The sequence below is a fragment of the Rhinoraja longicauda genome, chromosome 28 (genome assembly GCF_053455715.1).
Source record: "Rhinoraja longicauda isolate Sanriku21f chromosome 28, sRhiLon1.1, whole genome shotgun sequence".
Taxonomy (NCBI): Eukaryota; Metazoa; Chordata; class Chondrichthyes; order Rajiformes; family Arhynchobatidae; genus Rhinoraja; species Rhinoraja longicauda.
This window is the reverse complement of record NC_135980.1, coordinates 30,034,509-30,057,484: the sequence shown is the minus strand read 5'-3', so window position 1 is coordinate 30,057,484 and position 22,976 is coordinate 30,034,509. Positions and strand designations below refer to the sequence as shown.

Here is a 22,976-nt window from a genome sequence, read left to right as displayed (position 1 = left end):
CTGTTCCTACAGGCCGTGGCCATAGTGTGTGGCTTTCTGGCAGCTCTGGCCTTTTGCATCATTGCGTTCCTGGCGCAGAGAGTGAGGCAGAAGATCTGGAAGTACGGCAAGCCCAACATCCTGTGGGACAAGAACTTCGGCGATGAAGAAGTGGGGCCAAATGTGGAAGAGTGGGTAAGTGAGTGTGGGGTGTGGCGCGGGGAATGCCTGGGCTACGACTTAGTGGACTCACACTGAACTGTCCGGGGGGGGGGAGTGGATGCATCGAACTGTGTGACAGGGTCACAGAAACATAATTGGAAAATCTGTGTTCAACCCACTCATGACAGGGAGTGCCCAACATAAATATTGAGTTGAACAAGTCTCTGGATTTGTGAGACAGGGGGTCATGAAGGAGAAGCCTCCATTGGCCAGGCACGGATATTTGACCCGGTGAATCATTTGGAACTTGACATGTTCTCCTTCGGGATTGCACATTATTTACACAGAACTTTCTCTCACGATATTTTCCGCACAGAGGGTGGTGGGTGTGTGTGTGGATCGAGCTGCCAGAGGAGGTAGTTGAGGCTGGGACTATCCCAAACAGTTAGACAGGTACACGGATAGGGCAGGTTTGGAGGGATATGGGCCAAACGCAGGCAGGTGGGACTAAGGTAGCTGGGACATGTTGGCCGGTCTGGTCAGGTTGGGCTGAAGGGCCTGTTTCCACGCTGTATCACTCTATGACTCTACAATATAAAAGGCAGGGATAGGAAAGGCTTGTGTATCCCTCGGATGCAGTTGAAGTCAACTTTAGTTCTGTTTATTGTCACGTGTACCGGGGTACAATGAAAAGCTTTTTTGTTGCGTGCTCTCCAGTCAGCAGGAAGACCACAGACGGCTGTGGAGGCCGACACAGTATATACCTTTAAGGCAGAGACAGATAGATTCTTGATCAGTACGGGTGTTAACACTATCCTACACCCACTAGGGACAATTTTTACATTCACCAAGCCAATTAACCTACAAACCTGTACGTCTTTGGAGTGTGGGAGGAAATCGAAGATCTCAGAGAAAACCCACGCAGGTCACAGGGAGAACGTACAAACTCCGTACAGACGGCGCCTGTAGTCGGGATCGAACCCGGGTCTCCGGCGCTGCATTCGCTGTAAGGCAGCAACTCTACCGCTGCGCCATCGTGACCGCCCTAACTGGTTGATCACTAGTCCCACGATGTCAAGACACAACAGTTGCTGTTGGGGAAGGTGACCAGAGGAGAAATTTGGTCAGAGGAGAAATTTTTAGGCATCTAAAATGGAGAGGAGCGGAGAGGCATGAGACTGGAACACTAGAACTTGGGGATCAGCATGGGACTTGGAGGGCCGAAGGGCCTGTTTCCTAACATCTAAAAGTAAAATCTACAGGCCGAAATGGTCAGAGCTTTCTTTTAATTCAGGATGTCAGAAGGGGAAGTAAATTTCTGAAGACAGACACAAAATGCTGGAGTAACTCAGCGGGTCAGGCAGCATCTCTGGAGAGAAGGAATGGGTGACGTTTCGGGTCGAGACCCTTCTTCAGACTGAGAGTCAGGGGAGGGGGAAACGAGCGAAATAGAAATATCACAAAACTTCCATGATGTTTGTGTGATCACTTCATACCCAGAGGATCAGGAACAAAGGTGGTGCAGATGCTGATACAGGAGAACCATACAGGAACATTCAGTGGTCCTACAAGGTTTTGCTGTAGTTAAGAGCGGTATCAAAGTTAATATTTGATGTATAGCGAGGAACTGCAGGTGTTGGTTGAAACTGAAGATGGACACAAAACGCTGGAGTAACTCAGCGGGACAGGCAGCATCTCTGGAGAGAAGGAATGGGTGACTCTTCTTCAAACTGATCAGGGATAAGCCATCTTTGTTTTCTTATCTCTATTGCACTGTTAATTGAAGTGAATCACGGGTGGTGTTCTAGATGTTGGCGCCTGGGCCCCACCCCCCCCCCACACACACACACACGCGTGGGAAACGGCTTAAACAAGGCGTTGAGGTGGGACTGGGAGCGAGTGAAACCCAAGCAACAGCAATGAAGTTAATGAGTAATTCAACCGAGAGCAGATTTATCACAAAGCAAACAGAGGTTGGTGGCAGAATGGAGCATTCAGCACACATTCCACCTTGGAGCTGATAAGACTGGGTGGCAAGAAACAGTCTCCGTCAACGCACGTACCATTTCATATCGCCGGCACTTTGGGAAGAGGCCTTCATTGCTCTCTCCCTGGTCTGGAGATTGGGCTCGAGTCAATATTTGTGCCTCTTGGGACCGATAGAGTCATGTGCCAGGTTCAGGAGACAAGGTCACAAGGAAGGACAGGCTTGACCCGAAGGGCCTGTTTCCATGCTGTATCACTAAACTAAAGGGTCTCAACCCAAAACGTCACCCATTCCTTCTCTCCAGAGATGCTGCCTGTCCCGCTGTGTTACTCCAGCACTTTGTGTCCATCTTCAGTTTCAACCAGCACCTGCAGTTCCTCGCTATACATCAAATATTAACTCTGATACCGCTCTTAACTGCAGCAAAACCTTGTAGGACCACTGAATGTTCCTGTATGGTTCTCCTGTATCAGCATCTGCACCACCTTTGTTCCTGATCCTCTGGGTATGAAGTGATCACACAAACATCATGGAAATTTTGTGATATTTCTATTTCGCTCGTTTCCCCCTCCCCTGACTCTCAGTCTGAAGAAGGGTCTCGACCCGAAACGTCACCCATTCCTTCTCTCCAGAGATGCTGCCTGACCCGCTGAGTTACTCCAGCATTTTGTGTCTATCCAGGTTTGTGGGTCGGTATCTGAGATGCTGATCTAAGAAGTACCTAAAGCATATGTACATTGATACTTGTACCGAACTGTATCCACAAATGAATTTCACTGTACCGCGCTACATTTCTTTGGAGGAATTTCTTTAGTCAGAGGGTGGTGAATCTGTGGGATTCTTTGCCACAGTAGGCTGTGGAGGCCAAGTCAGTGGATATTTTTAAGGTGGAAAGACACAAAACGCTGGAGTAACTCAGCGGGACAGGCTGCATCTCTGGAGGAAAGGAATAGGTGACGTTTTGGGGTCGAGACCCCGAAGAAGGGTCCTGACCTGAAACGTCACCCATCCTTTTTATCCAGAGGTGTTGCCCGTCCCGTTGAGTTACTCCAGCGTTTTGTGTCCATCGTCGGTGTAAACCAGCTTCTTTCCTAATCTTTCCTTCCTACACATGACGAAAATAAATAGTTGCATTTATAAACCTGTGCTGGAAAAGGGATCCTGCCCGTGTGTAGAATGGGTTAGGTAGACACAAAATGCTGGAGTAACTCAGCAGGACAGGCAGCATCTCTGGAGAGAAGGAATGGGTAACATTTCAGGTCGAGACCCTTCTTCAGACTGAAGAATGTAGACTGGCTGCATTCTAACACTTCGGAATTGCCTAATTCTGCTCCTATCACCTTATGATTGTGGGCCAAAGGGTCTGATCATGTGCTACGCTTGTCTACAATAATCATTCACAGACTGGACTCTGCCCACACCTGTAAATAATAGCGTAAGAGTGATACAGGGTGGAAACAGGCCCTTCGGCCCAACCTGCCCACACTGGCCAACGTGTCCCAGCTACCCTAGTCCCACCTGCCCGCGTTTGGCCCATATCCCTCCAAACCTGGCCTATCCATCTACCCGTACCTGTCCTGACTGGGATAGTCCCAGCCTTGACGTCCTCCCCTGGCAGCTCGTTCCATACGCCCACCGCCCTCTGTGTGAAGTGTGATTTATCGCGCAGTGCAAGCTTCCCAGGGGCTGACCTATTTAAATGTTTGTGTGGGGCTGGAAGCTGGCCCAAGCTCTGTGGGAGATCAGCGTGTCTCAATGGGTCCCTGGTACTTGGCCATCGTCCCAGCCCACCGGCGCCCTCTGCTGCAGCTCGGCTGAATGTGCGGCCACACAGGCTCGACCCGAAACGTCACCCATTCCTTCTCTCCCGAGATGCTGCCTGACCTGCTGAGTTACTCCAGCGTTTTGTGAATAAATCGATTTGTACCAGCATCTGCAGTTATTTTCTTATACTCCCCGATTAACCTGTTTGCGATGAACACAGATTGTCCCCACACCCTCTCTACATCAGCCCACAACCTTGTCAAGGGTTCGGAAAAGATTTACGAGGATGTTGCTAGGACTAGAGGGTGTGAGCTACAGGGAGAGGTTGAGCAGGCTGGGTCTCTATTCCATGTAGTGCAGGACAATAGACAATAGGTGCAGGAGGAGGCCATTCGGCCCTTCGAGCCTGTACGCACCACCATTCAATGTGATCATGGCTGATCATTCTCAATCAGTACCCCGTTCCTGCCTTCTCCCCATACCCCCTGACTCCGCTATCCTTAAGAGCTCTATCTAGATCTCTCTTGAATGCATTCAGAGAATTGGCCTCCACTGCCTTCTGAGGCAGAGAATTCCACAGATTCACAACTCTCTGACTGAAAAAGTTTATCCTCATCTCCGTTCTAAATGGCCTACCCCTTATTCTTAAACTGTGGCCCCTGGTTCTGGACTCCCCCAACATTGGGAACATGTTTGGATGAACATTGGGAGGATGAGGGGAGATCTTACAGAGGTGTACAAAATCATGAGCGGCCGCCATTGGTGGAGCGGGAGCACGTGACCGCTGGCTGGGTGAGGTCACGTGGGGCGCGGGGCGGTGACGTCACCCTTTGTCTCTTATTTGGGAGTGAGGAAGTTGGCAACCCTACTAATACGGGACAAGGTCGGTCCCGTACGGGACAAACCAAAATACGGGACGTCCCGGCTAATACGGGACAGTTGGCAACCCTAGTGCTGGAATTTAGAAGATTGAGGGGGGATCTTATAGAAACTTACAAAATTCTTAAGGGGTTGGACGGGCTAGATGCAGGAAGATTGTTCCCGATGTTGGGGAAGTCCAGAACAAGGGGTCACAGTTTAAGGATAAGGGGGAAGTCTTTTAGGACTGAGATGAGAAAGTTTTTTTTCACACAGAGAGTGGTGAATCTGTTGATGCCAGTTCATTGGCTCTATTTAAGAGGGAGTTAGATGTGGCCCTTGTGGCTAAAGGAATCAGGGGGTATGGAGAGAAGGCAGGTACGGGATACTGAGCTGGATGATCAGCCATGATCATATTGAATGGCGGTGCGGGCTCGAACGGCCGAATGGCCTCCTCCTGCACCTATGTTTCTATGTTTCTATGTTTCTATGTTTCTATGTACGGGGATGCTGAGTCCCTGCATTTTCTGGTCTTTTCAGGTGAAGACGGTGCCAGCACAAGGCAACGAAGATGCAGAAACCATTCAGTTCTCTGACAAACCGGCCAACGGAGTCAATGCGATGAGCACCGCTGATTACAACCCGCGGCCAAACAAGTACAGCTTGGAGAGTCAAACTGCCAGTCCGTAAGTTCGAGTCCCACACGGGGACTGTGTGGATCAGTGGTTCCCAACCTTTTTCGTCACGTTTACCCCTTTGCAACTTTTCGGAAGTAAATGTACTCCCCACCCTGTTGTGTTGGGTGATTTGAGTTTACACTTCTACCACAATAAAGCAACCGACAAATGGGTACATATTAACATTATCATTTTAAGTTCAAATAACAATAATAATAGCACATCACAATGTCATTTCACTTATTTATGAACAACTAATGGTGAACAGATACCAGGGAAACCAGAACCAAACGCAGGCAGTCAATATGTACACATCCAGAATCAACAAATCTACCCACTGGGGGTAAATCTACCCCAGGTTGGGAACCTTTGGTGTAGAACAATGCTGGTTTACGCTGAAGATAGACACAAAATGCTGGAGTAACTCAGCGGGACAGGCTAAGTTCCAGGAGCAGAATTAGGCCATTCGGCCGATCTAGTCCACTCCGCCATTCTATCATGGCTGATCTATCGGTCTCTCTCAGCCCCATTCTCCGACCTTCTTCAACGCGGGCAGCACTTCACAGTGTGGGAATCGAACTTGACTCCAGAGAAGGAAAGAACTGCAGATGCTGGTTTAAATCAACGACCGACACAAAATGCTGGAGTAACTCAGTGGGGCAGGCAGCGTCTCTGGAGAGAAGGGATGGGTGACGTTTCACTCTACCTCGAAGGACGAGACCCTTCTTCAATCTGAAAAAACGACCCGAAACTTCACCCATTCCTTCTCTCCGGAGATGCTGCCTGTCCCGCTGAGTTACTCCAGCATTTTGTGTCTACCTTCCAAAACACCACCTATTCTTTTTCTCCAGAGATGCTGCCTGACCCGTTGAGTTGCTCCAGCACTTTGTGCCTATCTTCAGTAATTATAATCCAAATATAAACTTCTCTCCCCTAAAAGCAGACTCAGGTCGAGACCCTTCTCTCTCCTTCGGCCCACCGTGTCGGCGCCGACCAGCGATCCCCGCACACTAACACCTACAAACACGTCTTTGGAGTGTGGGAGGAGACCGGAGAGCTCGGATAAAACCCACGCAGGTCACGAGGAGAACGTACAAACTTACAAACTCCGTACGGACATCGCCCTTAGTCGGGATGGAACCCGGGTCTCCGGCGCTGCAAGTGCTGTAAGGCAGCAACTCTACCGCTGCGCTGCCCGGTTGGTCATGGGGAAAGGTGCCTGGGTTTCTGAAGATGGTGTGACTGGTCTTTGTGTGGGCTTTGTCGCCAGGTATCAACCCTCCTCGTACCCCTCAAGGAACTACAACTCCACTCCGTCGGAGGAGGTGCCCAGCAAGCCCCCGGCTGGCCGCAAGAAGGGGAAGAGGCGGCGAGGCAGGCCGGAGGTGGACGAGTCTCAGTACGAGACTGATTACACAACGGGGGCAGAGTCCTGTGATGACATGGATGAGGAGCAGTGGGAAAGGTGAGCAGAGTCCCACATACTGACCCCACCCCCCCATACCGACACGCCCCCCCCATACCGACACCCCCCCCCCATACCGACACCCCCCCCATACCGACACGCCCCCCCATACCGACACGCCCCCCCCATACCGACACGCCCCCCCATACCGACACGCCCCCCCATACCGACACGCCCCCCCATACCGACACACCCCCCCATACCGACAACCCCCCCATACCGACACCCCCCCATACCGACACGCCCAGCGCACGGCGGCGCAGCGGGTAGACCTGCTGCCTCGCAGCGCCAGAGACACAGCTCCCAGCTCCCACCTCGGATGCTGTCTGCGCGGAGTTTGCACGTTCTCCCCGTCACCAGCGTGGGTTTTCTCCAGGTGCTCCGGCTTCCTCCCACACTCCAAAGACGCGCAGGATTATAGGTTGATCCTCGTGTGTGGGACAGAACTAGAGGATGGTAGGGGTCGAGTTGTCTGTACGTGGGAGGGGCATGGGGGAAGAGACAGGGGAAGTTTTTGGCCTCCATCACAGTGAGGTGGTGTTTGTAGTCACTGTGATGGATGTTTGTGTTGGGGTTGTGGCTTGTGTTTTTGTACTGCTGGCTAAGTAATCTCGTTCTGAACGAATGACAAATAAAGCTATGTTGGATTTTTTTGGATTTTGGACAGAGTGGACACAAAAAGCTGGAGTCACTCAGCGTCTCACGCAGAATCTCTGGAGAAAAGGAATCGGTGACGTTTCATAGAAACATAGAAAATAGGTGCAGGAGGAGGCCATTTGGCCCTTCCAGCCAGCACCACCATTCAATATGATCACAGCTGATCATCCACAATCAGTACCCAGTTCCTGCTTTCTCCCCATATCCCTTGATTCCGTTAGCCCTAAGAGCTAAATCTAACTCTCTCTCGAAAACATCCAGAGAATCGGCCTCCACTGCCTTCTGTGGCAGAAAATTCCACAGATTCACAGCTCTCTGGGTGGAAAAGGTTTTTCCTCGTCTCAGTCCTAAATGGCTTACCCCTTATTCTTAAACTGTGTGACCCCTGGTTCTGGACTCCCCCAACATGGGGAACATTTTTCCTGCATCTAGCCCGTCCAATCCCTTAAGTATTTTATATGTTTCTATAAGATCCCCTCTCATCCTTGTAAATTCCAGCGAATACAAACCCGGTCAACCCACTCTTCCCTCGTATGTCAGTCCCGCCATCCTGTTTTGGGTCAGGACTCTTCGTCAGGGCACAGGGTGATCGCTAGTCAGTCTGGGCTGCAGGGCCTGTATCTGTGCTGTATGTCTAAACTAATTTAGAAGGATGAGAGGGGATCTTATCGAAACATATAAGATTATTAAGGGGTTGGACACGTTAGAGGCAGGAAACATGTTCCCAATGTTGGGGGAGTCCAGAACCAGGGGCCACAGTTTAAGAATAAGGGGTAGGCCATTTAGAACGGAGATGGGGAAAAACTTTTCCAGTCAGAGAGTTGTAAATCTGTGCAATTCTCTGCCTCAGAGGGCGGTGGAGGCCAATTCTCTGAATGCATTCAAGAGAGAGCTAGATAGAGCTCTTAAGGATAGCGGAGTCAGGGGGTATGGGGAGAAGGCAGGAACGGGGTACTGATTGAGAATGATCAGCCATGATCACATTGAATGGCGGTGCTGGCTCGAAGGGCCGAATGGCCTCCTCCTGCACCTATTGTCTAAAGGGTAGCATCTTCCAACCTAACCCTTCCACACTTAAAGCAGGCTCCTGTTTTTTTGTCAGAACCCCTCTCTGCAGGTCTATCATATATGAGCCCCCCCCCACCTTGTTCCCAGCTGGGGGTCTATTGGTGCCCTTTTAGTTTAGTTTAGGTTATAGATACAGCATGGAAACAGGTCTCTTTGGCCCACCAAGTCCACGCCCACCCGCGACCACCCATTCGCACGTAGTTCTGTGTTTTTCCACTTTCTCCATCCACTCCCTGCACACCAGGGACAATTTAGAGATGGGGAGCGGAAACAGGCCACCGACAGCCCACCGAGTCCCCCCCGACCAACCATCCCCCGTACCCTGGTTCCACCCCACTCACCTGGGACAATTTACAGAAGCCAATCAACCCACAAACCTGCACGTCTTTGGAGTGTGGGAGGAAACCGGAGCACCCGGGGAAAACCCACGCAGGTCACGGGGAGAACGTGCAAACTGTGTTCAGACAGCTCCCGTAGTCAGGATGGAACCCGGGTCTCTGGCGCCGTGAGGCAGCAACTCTACCGCTGCACCACCCTAATTCTGTCATTGAGCCTGACCTCACGCTCGTAATTAAAACATAGAAATAGGTGCAGGAGTAGGCCATTCGGCCCTTCGAGCCAGCACCACCATTCAACATGACCATGGCTGATCATCCAGAATCAGTACCCCGTTCCTGCTTTCTCCCCATATCCCTTGATTCCGTTAGCCCTAAGAGCTAAATCCAACTCTCTCTTGAAAACTAGAGAGTAAAACACAAAACACATGGTGTATTAAAATTACCCTCTTTCATAAAATAAAATGGAGGCAAAATCATCCCGTACCTGTCAGAACCAAAGTGGAAGCAAGTTAATTCCCTGGGAACCAGCTGGATGTTCCGTACGTTGATGCTGTTCCCTACTTGGGAATGGGAGTGTGAGAATGGGTCCTTCTCTAACCCGGCTCTGCCTTGCCTTATCAGGTTGTATCCCCCCATCACGTCGGACCCCACGAGGCAGGAGTACAAGCGTGAGTTTGCTGCCAGCCATCAGGAATACCGACAACTTTGTGCTGAAATGAATGAAGTCAATAACCAGATCAATTACCTGAACAAGCGGCTGGACTTGGTAACGGAAGACGACCCCAGCTACCAGGTATGGAAACTTCCTCGCCAATAGCATGGGAAACAGAAGCGTCGTTAAATCTTGCTCCAATATGCTGTGGACTTTACTTTTTTTAGACTTTAGAGATACAGGGCGGAAGGAGGCCGGTCAGCCCGCTGAGTCCACGCCGACTGGCGATCGCCCCACACACCAGGTCTATCCCACACACATTAGAGACAATTCACAGCAGCCGATTAACCTACAAACCTGCACCTCTTTGGAGTGTGGGAGGAAATCGGAACACCCGGAGAAAACCCACGCAGGTCACGGGGAGAACGTGCCAACTCCGTACAGACAGCACCCGTAGTCAGGATGGAACCCGGGTCTCTGGTGCTGAAAGGCAGCAACTCTACCGCTGCGCCACCACAATGCTGACCACCCTTTGATAATTATTTCACAAAATGCTGGAGTAACTCAGCAGGTCAGGCAGCATCTCAGGAGAGAAGGAATGGGTGACGTTTCGGGTTGTGTCCCTTCGTCAGACTGATGGGTCTGAAAGAAGGGTCCCGACCCGAAACGTCACCCATTCCTTCTCTCCTGAGATGCTGCCTGACCTACTGAGTTACTCCAGCATTTTGTGAAATAAATACCTTCGATTTGTACCAGCATCTGCAGTTATTTTCTTACCCTTTGATAATTTATTCTCCACTTTGTATTAATCGGGGATACTTGGGGATGGCGATATATTTACTGGACTGTACGCAAAAAATTTTTTAATTGTACGTACGTGCATGTACATAGTACCTCCCCTTTTGTTTTATCCCCCCCTCTCTCTCCATCCCTCCCCCCACCCAAGTCGTACCAGCTTCAACGCCGTCTTGTTGAGTTTCATTGTCTGTAACTCGTTTTCACCTAGCCCACAGCCAACGATGGCCCATTTCCTTTATCATCGTCACTTTTTTTGCATATCTTTCATTCATTGGTTCTGTATCTCTCTATATACATTAATGACTTAGACGAAGGGATTAAAAGTACCATTAGCAAATTTGCAGATGATACTAAGTTGGGGGGTAGTGTGAATTGTGAGGAAGATGCAATAAGGCTGCAGGGTGACTTGGACAGGTTGTGTGAGTGGGCGGATACATGGCAGATGCAGTTTAATGTAGATAAGTGTGAGGTTATTCACTTTGGAAGTAAGAATAGAAAGGCAGATTATTATCTGAATGGTGTCAAGTTAGGAGGAGGGGGAGTTCAACGAGATCTGGGTGTCAATAGACAATAGACAATAGACAATAGGTGCAGGAGTAGGCCATTCAGCCCTTCGAGCCAGCACCGCCATTCAATGCGATCATGGCTGATCACTATCAATCAGTACCCCGTTCCTGCCTTCTCCCCATACCCCCTCACTCCGCTATCCTTAAGAGCTCTATCCAGCTCTCTCTTGAAAGCATCCAACGAACTGGCCTCCACTGCCTTCTGAGGCAGAGAATTCCACACCTTCACCACCCTCTGACTGAAAAAGTTCTTCCTCATCTCCGTTCTAAATGGCCTACCCCTTATTCTCAAACTGTGGCCCCTTGTTCTGGACTCCCCCAACATTGGGAACATGTTATCTGCCTCTAATGTGTCCAATCCCCTAATTATCTTATATGTTTCAATAAGATCCCCCCTCATCCTTCTAAATTCCAGTGTATACAAGCCCAATCGCTCCAGCCTTTCAACATACGACAGTCCCGCCATTCCGGGAATTAATCTAGTGAACCTACGCTGCACGCCCTCCATAGCAAGAATATCCTTCCTCAAATTTGGAGACCAAAACTGCACACAGTACTCCAGGTGCGGTCTCACCAGGGCCCGGTACAACTGTAGAAGGACCTCTTTGCTCCTATACTCAACTCCTCTTGTTACGAAGGCCAACATTCCATTGGCTTTCTTCACTGCCTGCTGAACCTGCATGCTTCCTTTCATTGACTGATGCACTAGGACACCCAGATCTCGTTGAACTCCCCCTCCTCCTAACTTGACACCATTCAGATAATAATCTGCCTTTCTATTCTTACTTCCAAAGTGAATAACCTCACACTTATCTACATTAAACTGCATCTGCCATGTATCCGCCCACTCACACAACCTGTCCAGGTCACCCTGCAGCCTTATTGCATCTTCCTCACAATTCACACTACCCCCCAACTTAGTATCATCTGCAAATTTGCTAATGGTACTTTTAATCCCTCCGTCTAAGTCATTAATGTATATCGTAAATAGCTGGGGTCCCAGCACCGAACCTTGCGGTACCCCACTGGTCACTACCTGCCATTCCGAAAGGGACCCATTTATCCCCACTCTTTGCTTTCTGTCTGTTAACCAATTTTCTATCCATGTCAGTACCCTACCCCCAATACCATGTGCCCTAATTTTGCCCACTAATCTCCTATGTGGGACCTTGTCGAAGGCTTTCTGAAAGTCGAGGTACACCACATCCACTGACTCTCCCTTGTCAATTTTCCTAGTTACATCCTCAAAAAATTCCAGTAGATTTGTCAAGCATGATTTCCCCTTCGTAAATCCATGCTGACTCGGAACGATCCCGTTACTGCTATCCAAATGCTCAGCAATTTCGTCTTTTATAATTGACTCCAGCATTTTCCCCACCACTGATGTCAGACTAACTGGTCTATAATTACCCGTTTTCTCTCTCCCTCCTTTCTTAAAAAGTGGGATAACATTTGCTATCCTCCAATCCACAGGAACTGATCCTGAATCTATAGAACATTGAAAAATGATCTCCAATGCTTCCACTATTTCTAGAGCCACCTCCTTAAGTACTCTGGGATGCAGACCATCAGGCCCTGGGGATTTATCAGCCTTCAGTCCCATCAGTCTACCCAAAACCATTTCCTGCCTAATGTGGATTTCCTTCAGTTCCTCCATCACCCTAGGTTCTCCAGCCCCTAGAACATTTGGGAGATTGTGTGTATCTTCCTCAGTGAAGACAGATCCAAAGTAACGGTTTAACTCGTCTGCCATTTCTTTGTTCCCCATAATAAATTCCCCTGCTTCTGTCTTCAAGGGACCCACATTTGCCTTGACTATTTTTTTCCTCTTCACGTACCTAAAAAAACTTTTGCTATCCTCCTTTATATTATTGGCTAGTTTACCCTCGTACCTCATCTTTTCTCCTCGTATTGCCTTTTTAGTTAACTTTTGTTGCTCTTTAAAAGAGTCCCAATCCTCTGTCTTCCCACTCTTCTTTGCTATGTTATACTTCCTCTCCTTAATTTTTATGCTGTCCCTGACTTCCCTTGTCAGCCACAGGTGTCTCTTACTCCCCTTAGAGTCTTTCCACCTCTTTGGAATAAATTGATCCTGCAACCTCTGCATTATTCCCAGGAATACCTGCCATTGCTGTTCTACCGTCTTCCCTGCTAGGGCCTCCTTCCAATCAATTTTGGCCAGCTCCCGCCTCATGCCTCTGTAATCCCCTTTGCTATACTGTAATACCGACACTTCCGATTTTCCCTTCTGCCTTTCCATTTGCAGAGTAAAACTTATCATGTTGTGATCACTGCCTCCTAATGGCTCTTTTACCTCTAGTCCCCTTATCAGATCAGGATCATTACACAACACTAAATCCAGAATTGCCTTCTCCCTGGTAGGCTCCAGTACAAGCTGTTCTAAGAATCCATCTCGAAGGCACTCTACAAACTCTCTTTCCTGGGGTCCATTTCCAACCTGATTTTCCCAGTCTACCTGCATGTTGAAATCTCCCATAACCACCGTAGCATTACATTTTTGACACGCCAATTTTATCTCCTGATTTAACTTGCACCCTAAGTCGAGGCTACTGTTTGGGGGCCTATAGATAACTCCCATTAGGGTCTTTTTACCCTTACAATTTCTCATTTCTATCCATACTGATTCAACATCTCCTGATTCTATGTCACCCCTTGCAAGGGAATGAATATCATTCCTTACCATCAGAGCAACCCCACCCCCTCTGCCCACCTGTCTGTCTTTTCTATACGTTGTGTACCCCTGAATATTCAGTTCCCAGCCCTGGTCCTCTTGTAGCCATGTCTCAGTGATCCCTACAACATCATACTTGCCCATGACTAACTGAGCCTCAAGCTCATCCACTTTATTTTTTATACTACGCGCATTTAAGTACAACACTTTAACTTCTGTATTTACCTCCCCTCTCACATCGTTCACAATTGGCCCTGCCCTTAATTTCTTTTCCGCTCTAGAACTTCTGTTCCCATTCTTCCGAAAGTCTTTTGCAATATCTCCTGTATTCCCTTTTACCTCATCTTCATATTCACAATTTGTTAACCCCTCCCCCCCACTACTTAGTTTAAAGCCACAGGTGTCACACTAGCAAACCTGCCTGCCAGAATGTTTGTCCCCCTGCTGTTAAGATGCAACCCGTCCCTTTTGTACAAGTCACCCCTAGCCCAGAAGAGATCCCAGTGGTCCAGAAATCTAAATCCCTGCTCTCTGCACCAGTCCCTCAGCCATAAATTCATACCCTCTATCTCTCTGTTCCTGGCCTCACCAGCACGAGGTACCGGTAGCAGTCCAGAGATAACTACCTTCGACGTCCTACTTCTCAGCGTTTTTCCCAACTCTCTAAACTCCCGCTGTAGCACCTCCTTCCTCTTCCGCCCGACGTCATTCGTGCCCACGTGCACAACGACTTCAGGTTGATCGCCTTCCCTCGCTAGGATTTTCTGAAGCCGGTCTGTGATGTGTTGAACCCTGGCACCAGGGAGGCAACAGACCATCCTCAAGTCCCTCCTGCTGCCACAGAATCTTCTATCCGTCCCTCGGACTATGGAGTCACCGACCACTACGGCTCTTCCAGACTTCGGTCTCCCCTGTCGTGTATCCTTGCCAACAGGTCCGCCACTCGGACTGGAAACGTCTTCTGCCCCGACAGTTCCCAAGAGGGTATACCTATTTGCAATAGGCACAGCCACCGGGGTCTCCTGTAGTCCACGTCCACTCCTCCCTGAAACAGTCTCCCACCTTCGCTCGACCTGGACCCTTGGCGTGACAGCCTCACAATAGGTCCTGTCGAGGAAACTCTCGCATTCCCGGATGGCCCTGAGGTCATCCAACTGCCTCTCCAACTCCACCACACGTCCCTTCAGGAGCTGCACCTGGACACAGTTCTTGCAGGTGTAGCTCCCAGATGCACTGATCCTAGTGCATCAGTCAATGAAAGGAAGCATGCAGGTTCAGCAGGCAGTGAAGAAAGCCAATGGAATGTTGGCCTTCGTAACAAGAGGAGTTGAGTATAGGAGCAAAGAGGTCCTTCTACAGTTGTACCGGGCCCTGGTGAGACCGCACCTGGAGTACTGTGTGCAGTTTTGGTCTCCAAATTTGAGGAAGGATATTCTTGCTATGGAGGGCGTGCAGCGTAGGTTCACTAGGTTAATTCCCGGAATGGCGGGACTGTCGTATGTTGAAAGGCTGGAGCGATTGGGCTTGTATACACTGGAATTTAGAAGGATGAGGGGGGATCTTATTGAAACATATAAGATAATTAGGGGATTGGACACATTAGAGGCAGGAAACATGTTCCCAATGTTGGGGGAGTCCAGAACAAGGGGCCACAGTTTAAGAATAAGGGGTAGGCCATTTAGAACGGAGATGAGGAAGAACTTTTTCAGTCAGAGAGTGGTGAAGGTGTGGAATTCTCTGCCTCAGAAGGCAGTGGAGGCCAGTTCGTTGGATGCTTTCAAGAGAGAGCTGGATAGAGCTCTTAAGGATAGCGGAGTGAGGGGGTATGGGGAGAAGGCAGGAACGGGGTACTGATTGAGAATGATCAGCCATGATCAAATTGAATGGTGGTGCTGGCTCGAAGGGCCGAATGGCCTACTCCCGCACCTATTGTCTATTGTCTATTGTTTGCAAGTTCTCCAAGCATGGGTGGATTTGGACCTGTGTGATCACTTGCCTCCGCCTCGCAGTCTACAGTCCAGCTTTCACTGTACCTCGGCATACACCGATCAGCCAAAACCTTATGACCACTGACAGGCGAAGTGAGTAACATTGATTATCTTGTTACAATGGCACCTGTCAAGGGGTGGGATATATTAGGCAGCAAGTGAACAGTCAGTTCTTGAAGTTGACGTGTTGGATGCAGGAGAAATGGGCAGGAGTAAAGACCTGAGCGACTTTGACAAGGGCCAAATTGTTATGACCAGACGACTGGGTCAGAGCATCTCTGAAACGGCAAGGCTTGTGGGGTGCTCCCGGTCAGCAGTGGTGAGTACTTACTGACAGTGGTCCGAGGAGGGACAAACCACAAACCGGCGACAGGCAGGGTGTTGGGCGTCCAAGGCTCATCGATGCGCGAGGGCAATGAAGGCTATCCCGTCTGGTCCGAACCAACAGAAGGTCGACTGTGGCAGAAGTCACAGGAAATGTTAATGGTGGTCACGGGAGGAATGTGTCACAATACACAGTGCATCGCACCCTGCTGCGTATGGGGCTGCACACGGAGGACCAACAGCATATTGGGCGGGTGGGCATGATGTTTTGGCTGATCGGTGTACGTGATAATAATAAACTAAATCATTGTTTCATCTGTTGGATTTTGCTTTTTGTTTCAGGGAGTCGCTGAGGAATACAACAGGTTAAAGGACTTCAAAATGGTGAGTGTTCCACAGAGATCAATGTGCAGTAAGTAGATTAACCAGTAGCCATGCCTGATCCTGTCGTGATCTCAGTAAACAGACTCCCTCACGCACCGCTATCACAAGCCTGTGTATGCAGGAAGGAACTGCTGGTTTTAAACCGAAGATAGATGCAGGAAAAATGTTCCCAATGTTGGGGGAGTCCAGAACCAGGGGCCACACAGTCTATGAATAAAGGGGAGGCCATTTAAAACTGAGGTGAGAAAAAACTTTTTCACCCAGAGAGTTGTGAATTTGTGGAATTCTCTGCCACAGAGGGCAGTGGAGGCCGATTCACTGGATGAATTTAAAAGAGAGTTAGATAGAGCTCTAGGGGCTAGCGGAATCAAGGGATATGGGGAGAAGGCAGGCACAGGTTATTGATTGTAGATGATCAGCCATGATCACAATGAATGGTGGTGCTGGCTCGAAGGGCCAAATGGCCTCCTCCTGCACCTATTTTCTAAATCTAAGTTAAAATAGACACAAAGTGCTGGAGTAACTCAGCGGGACAGGCAGCCTCTCTGGAGGGAAGGAATGGGTGACACATTGGGTCGAGACCCTTCTTCAGACTGAGAGTCAGGGGTGTGGAAAACTGAAAGGGTAAGGTGTGAAAAGGACAGATCAAAGCAGACAATAATCAAGGAAATGTAGAACGGTTCATTGTGTAGGAAGGAACTGCAGGTGCTGGTTTAAACTGAAGAAAGACACAAAAATGCTGGAGTAACTCAGCGGGACAGGCAGCATCTCTGGAGGGAAGGAATGGGTGACACATCGGGTCGAGACCCTTCAGACCAACAGGTGAGGATTCGGGTCGGGACCCTTCTTCAGACCCATCAAGCCTGTCAGAAGCCTGAGGGTCAGTAGCTGGTTTGTGTTTAAAGATCCAGTGTGTCTCATTAGGTAGCACTCTCAGTTAATACTGTTACACATACAAATCTTGGCTGAGGTGCAGCTCCAGGGAGAGGTTGAGTTGGCTGGGACTCTATTCCTTGGAGTGCAGGAGGATGAGGGGTGATCATATAGAGGTGTATAAGATCATGAGAGGAATAGATCGGGTAGATGCACAGAGTCTTGCCCAGAGTAGGTGAATCGAGGACCAGAGGACATAGGTTTAAGGTGAAAGGGAGAAGATCTAATAGGAATCTGAGGGGTAAATTTTTCACACAGAGGGTGGTGGGTGTATGGAACAAGCTGCCGGAGGGGATAGTCGAGGCAGGCAGTATCGCAACATTTAAGAAACATTTGGACAGGTAAATGGATAGGACGGGTTTAGAAGGATATGGGCCAAACGCAGGCAGGTGGGACTAGTGCAGATGGGGCATGTTGGGCGGTGTGGGCAAGTGGAACTAGTGTAGATGGGGCATGTTGGGTGGGGGCAGGTGGGACTAGTGCAGATGGGGCATGTTGGGCGGTGTGGGCAAGTGGAACTAGTGTAGATGGGGCATGTTGGGCGGTGTGGGCAGGTGGGACTGGTGTAGACGGGGCATGTTGGTCAGTGTGGGCAGGTGGGACTGGTGTAGATGGGGCATGCTGGGCGGTGTGGGCAATGCAGGTGAGACTGGTGTAGATGGGGCATGTTGGGCGGTGTGGGCAGGTGGGACTAGTGTAGATGGGGCATGTTGGGCGGTGTGGGCAGTGCAGGTGGGACTGGTGTAGATGGGGCATGTTGGGCGGTGTGGGCAGGTGGGACTAGTGTAGATGGGGCATGTTGGGCGGTGTGGGCAGGTGGGACTAGTGTAGATGGGGCATGTTGGGCGGTGTGGGCGAGTGGGGCCAAGCTGCCTCCATGCTGTGTGACTCCATGACCCTGAGAGAGGCGATGGACACAACTACAGGCGGTGTGAATGATTTGTGTCGTTTTGCTTTCAGACGTCTGAATACCGGAACAAGCGCGTGCAGAGCAAGCAGCTGAAGGGCAAGCTCTCCTACATCAAGCGGATGGTCAGTGACTACGATCGTCAGCGGGAGTAGGGCTGAAAGTGGACACTGATCCTCCCCTCCCCCTGTCCCCGCACCCAGCCATTGCCCAGATCACGGAAACTCCAAATCACCCCTGAAGACTCCGGTGGAAATTGCAAACTGCATTTGTAAACTCCCTCATGGAACCCGAGCCCGGACCTCAGGAATCTCACCGTTGTAGATGCAATCATGGAGAGTTTGCAATAATCCTGACCGCTCACCTCGAACTCCAGAGAGGGAAAGGTCCCGAGGGCAAACTCTCCGTCTGCTTTAGCTTCAATGGACGTTTGGTTGTGAATGACCATGGACCAGGTCATGAACAGCCTGAGATGTTCCATGCCTGCTGAACCCATTAGCGCGTTGGCTTGATGTTTTGGAGAACTGCAGGTGGAAGGCATTTCAGGTCATTGAACAATGAGAGGAGTTAATCCAAGACCTGTCGTCTGTGGAAGGACTCAGATAATGATGATCAATGCGAGTCATTATGCCATCTACTGTAAAAAGGCTTTCATAGTTTTTCTATTAATCTAAACTTTATTCAATGCACCAGAGAGAAAATTTTATTTCTAAACCATTTTGTGATGTAATTAAGATATGCTGGATGCTTCATAGGAACCCATAAGTTCTTAAATTCATAGGAGCAGAATTAGGCCATTCGGCCCATTGAGTCTACTCCGCCATTCAATCATGGCTGATCTATCTTTCCCTCTCAACCCCACTCTCCTGCCTTCTCCCCGTAACCCTTGGCACCCGTACTTATCAAGAACCAGTCCATATCCGCTTGAAAAGTACCCAATGACTTGACCTCCACAGCCGTCTGTGACGATGAGTTCCACAGATTCACCACCCTTTGGCTAAAGAAATTCCTCCTCATCTCAGCAGCACAATGGCACGGTGGCGCAGCGGGTAGAGCTGCTGCCTCACAGCGCCGGAGACCCGGGTTCCATCCCGACTACGGGCGCTGTCTGAACGGAGTTTGTACGTTCTCCCCATGACCTGCGTGGGTTTTCTCCAGGTGCTCCGGTTTCATCCCACACTCCAGAGACGTGCAGGTTTGTAGGTTAATTGGCCTCTGTAAATTGTCCCTAGTCTGTGTGTGATAGAGCTTGAAACAGGCCCTTCGACCCACCGAGTCTGCACCGACCAGCGATCCCCGCACACTCGCACTATCCTACACACACTCTAGGGACAATTTACATTTATGCCAAGCCAATCAATCTACAAACCTGCACGTCTTTGGAGTGTGGGAGGAAACCGGAGAACCTGGAGAAAACCCACGCAGGTCACGGGGAGATCATTAAGATGGTATTCCATGTACCTGACCCTCTTTTAACCACCTTGCCCCAAATCTCTACACATGGTTCCGTTTAGTTCATTGTCACATGTACCGAGGTACAGTGAAAAGCTTCTGCTGTGTGCTAACCAGTCATACATGGTTATATTCGAGCCATTTACAGTGTACAGATACATGATAAGGGAATAACGTTCAGTGCAAGGTAAAGCCAGCAAAGTCCGATCAAGGATAGTCCGAGGGTCACCAAAGAGGTAGATAGTAGTTCAGCACTGCTCTCTGGTTGTGGTGGGATAGTTCATTTGCCTGATAACAGCTGGGAAGAAACCGTCCCTGAATCTGGAGGTGTGCGTTTCCACACTTCTGTACCTCTTGCCTGATGGGAGAGGGGAGAAGAGGGAGTGGGACCGGGGTGAGACTGGTCCTTGATGATGCTGCTGGCCTTGCCGAGGCAGCGTGAGGTGTAGATGGAGTCAATGGAAGGGAGGTTGGTTTGTGTGATGGTCTGGGCTGCGTCCACAACTTTCTGCAGTTTCTTGCGGGTCTTGGATGGAGCTGTTCCCAAACCACGTTGTGATGCATCCTGATAAGATGCTGATAAAACGAACAGCTTCATTAGTCTCTCTATCAAAGCTGCCAGTGATGCAGGGACTTCTTTATTTTGATTTATTTTTTATTACATCTCTTGTATGTTTGTTTTGTGATTACATGCACTGCTCTCGGCATTGAAGTTATAAATGTTGATGTAAGTTTGGCAACGATGTGGAGGTGCAATAGGGGTGTGAACACTGCGATCATTGCTTGGGTAAATAGGCTGCACCTGTGTTAAGTTTATTCACTGATTTATTGTATGTGAAGTTTATGGGATTGGAGTTGTAGAAAGGATGGTTCTCACTGGTAGATTTATTGCTAAATCAGAGCACTGAGAATTGTAAGTATTGACAGTTTGAGACACATACACCGATCAGCCAAAACATTATGACCCGATGAGCCAAAACATTATGCCCACCCGCCTAATATGCTGTTGGTCCTCCGTGTGCAGCCCCATACGCAGCAGGGTGCGATGCACTGTGTATTGTGACACATTCCTCCCGTGACCACCATTAACATTTTCTGTGACTTGTGCCACAGTCGACCTTCTGTCGGTTCGGACCAGACGGGATAGCCTTCGTTGCCCTCGCGCATCGATGAGCCTTGGGCGCCCAACACCCTGTCTGTCGCCGGTTTGTGGTTTGTCCCTCCTCGGACCACTGTCGGTAGGTACTCACCACTGCTGACCGGGAGCACCCCACAAGCCTTGCCGTTTCAGAGATGCTCTGACCCAGTCATCTGGCCATAACAATTTGGCCCTTGTCAAAGTCGCTCAGGTCTTTACTCCTGCCCATTTCTCCTGCATCCAGCACATCAACTTCATGAACTGACTGTTCACTTGCTGCCTAATATATCCCACCCCTTGACAGGTGCCATTGTAACAAGATAATCAATGTTATTCACTTCACCTGTCAGTGGTCATAATGTTTTGGCTGATCGGTGTATTTATATATATATATATACATAGAATTAATGGCAGATAGACACAAAAAAACTGGAGTAACTCAGCGGGGCAGCATTTCTGGAGAAAAAGGAACGGGTGACGTTTTGTGTCGAGACCCTTCTTCAGCTGGGCAACTGGGATTTAAACAATGACCGGTGATTTTGAGGTCTCAATATATTGGAGAAACAAGGAACTGCAGATGCTGCTTTACAAAAAAAGTGCTGGAGTAACTGAGCAGGTTAGGCAGCATCTGAGGAGAACATCAGAGGTGATGATTTGGGTCGGGTCATTATAACAGCACCGTCCAACATGTCCCATCTACACTAGTCCCACCTGCCTGCATTTGGCCCATATCCTTCTTAACCTGTCCTATCCATGTACCTGTCTTAATGTTTCTTAAACGTTGCGATAGTACCTGCCTCAACTACCTTCTCTGGCAGCTTGTTCCATTCACCCACCACCCTCTGTGTGACAAAGTTACCTCAGGTTCCTATTAAATCTTCCCCCCCCCCCCCCCCCCCCCCTCCCTCCCCCCACCTTAAACCTATTACCTCTCGTTCTTGATATCCTCACTCTGGGCAAGAGACTCTGTGCGTCTACCCGATCTATTCCTCTCATGAAATGGACAAGCTCCACTTGTTCCTGTCGATCTGAAGAAGAGTCTCCACGCGAAACGTCGCCCATTCCTTCTCTCCAGAGATGCTGCCTGTCCCGCTGAGTTACTCCAGCATTTTGTGATACCTTCGATTTGTACCAGCATCTGCAGTTGTTTTCCTTTACTTCATGGAATAGGACTGCATTTTCGCACCTTAGAGAATGTTTTAACGCTGCGTTTCTCAATATCATAAAGCCAAGCCTCTGTAAAGCAAAGATAGACACAAGATGCTGGAGTAACTCAGCGAGTCAGGCAGCATCTCTGGAGAGAAGGAATGGGTGATGTCTCGGGTTGAGACCCTTCTTCAGACTCTGTAATGCAAGATGCCTTCAGAGTGTATTTATGGGGCTCCAGAATGTAACAGTGCAGATATAATAAGTTACTGTCCAGATTAATAATGGTGCCCCGATGATAAATCGGACTATAAATCCGACACAATTAATCGAGATGTTAAATGATCTTCAAGCCGTGTTTGTAATATTTCTCGTGCAGTTCCATCACCACAGACCGGAATGGTTAATCGTTCCCCACTTGTCTCCTGTGAAAATGATTATTGTATGACATATTTTGTGTTGAAGTAGCAGTCAATTATTGTAAAATAATGCTTTAATCTGTTTTATTACGATATAATTTTTAAAATCTTTTGTATTTTTTAAATGAATTGTATCATAAATATTTTATACCAAGTTTGGTAACCAACAGCGACTGAGACTTATTGTGTTCGGTACTTGCCACTCGGTTGATACTGACTTTACCTGTAAGTTAGCGGATCATATCGCAGAGACACAAGGAACAGCAGATGCTGGAATCTCCAGTAAAAAACACAAAGTGCTGGAGTAACTCAATGGGTCGGGCGGCAATGCTGGAGAGAATGGACAGCTGACGTTTCAAGTCGGGACCCTTTTTCATATCATATCCTTTGAGTCATATAAGAAAATAACTGCAGATGCTGGTACAAATCGATTTATTCACAAAATGCTGGAGTAACTCAGCAGGTCAGGCAGCATCTCGGGAGAGAAGGAATGGGTGAAGTTTCGGGTCGAGATCCTTTGAGTCATATTATGGATGTGACATATCCATGTTGTGGTGCAGCGGTAGAGTTGCCGCCTTACAGCGAATGCAGCGCCGGAGGCCCGGGTTTGATCCCGACTGTA

The 22,976-nt window shown here is 49.1% G+C and overlaps 1 protein-coding gene across 1 annotated transcript in view; it reads left to right on the top strand.

The window, feature by feature from the left end:
• Window positions 1-20,844, top strand: part of LOC144607219 (uncharacterized) — a 63,183-nt gene extending 42,339 nt beyond the window's left edge. The window contains exons 8-13 of the mRNA XM_078423899.1: window positions 13-174; window positions 5,291-5,436; window positions 6,698-6,892; window positions 9,577-9,748; window positions 16,318-16,359; window positions 18,253-20,844. Of these exons, the coding sequence (XP_078280025.1) occupies window positions 13-174; window positions 5,291-5,436; window positions 6,698-6,892; window positions 9,577-9,748; window positions 16,318-16,359; window positions 18,253-18,354 (819 nt within the window). The 3' untranslated portion in view covers window positions 18,355-20,844. The remainder of the gene's footprint in view (window positions 1-12; window positions 175-5,290; window positions 5,437-6,697; window positions 6,893-9,576; window positions 9,749-16,317; window positions 16,360-18,252) is intronic.
• Window positions 20,845-22,976: the final 2,132 nt, after the last annotated feature.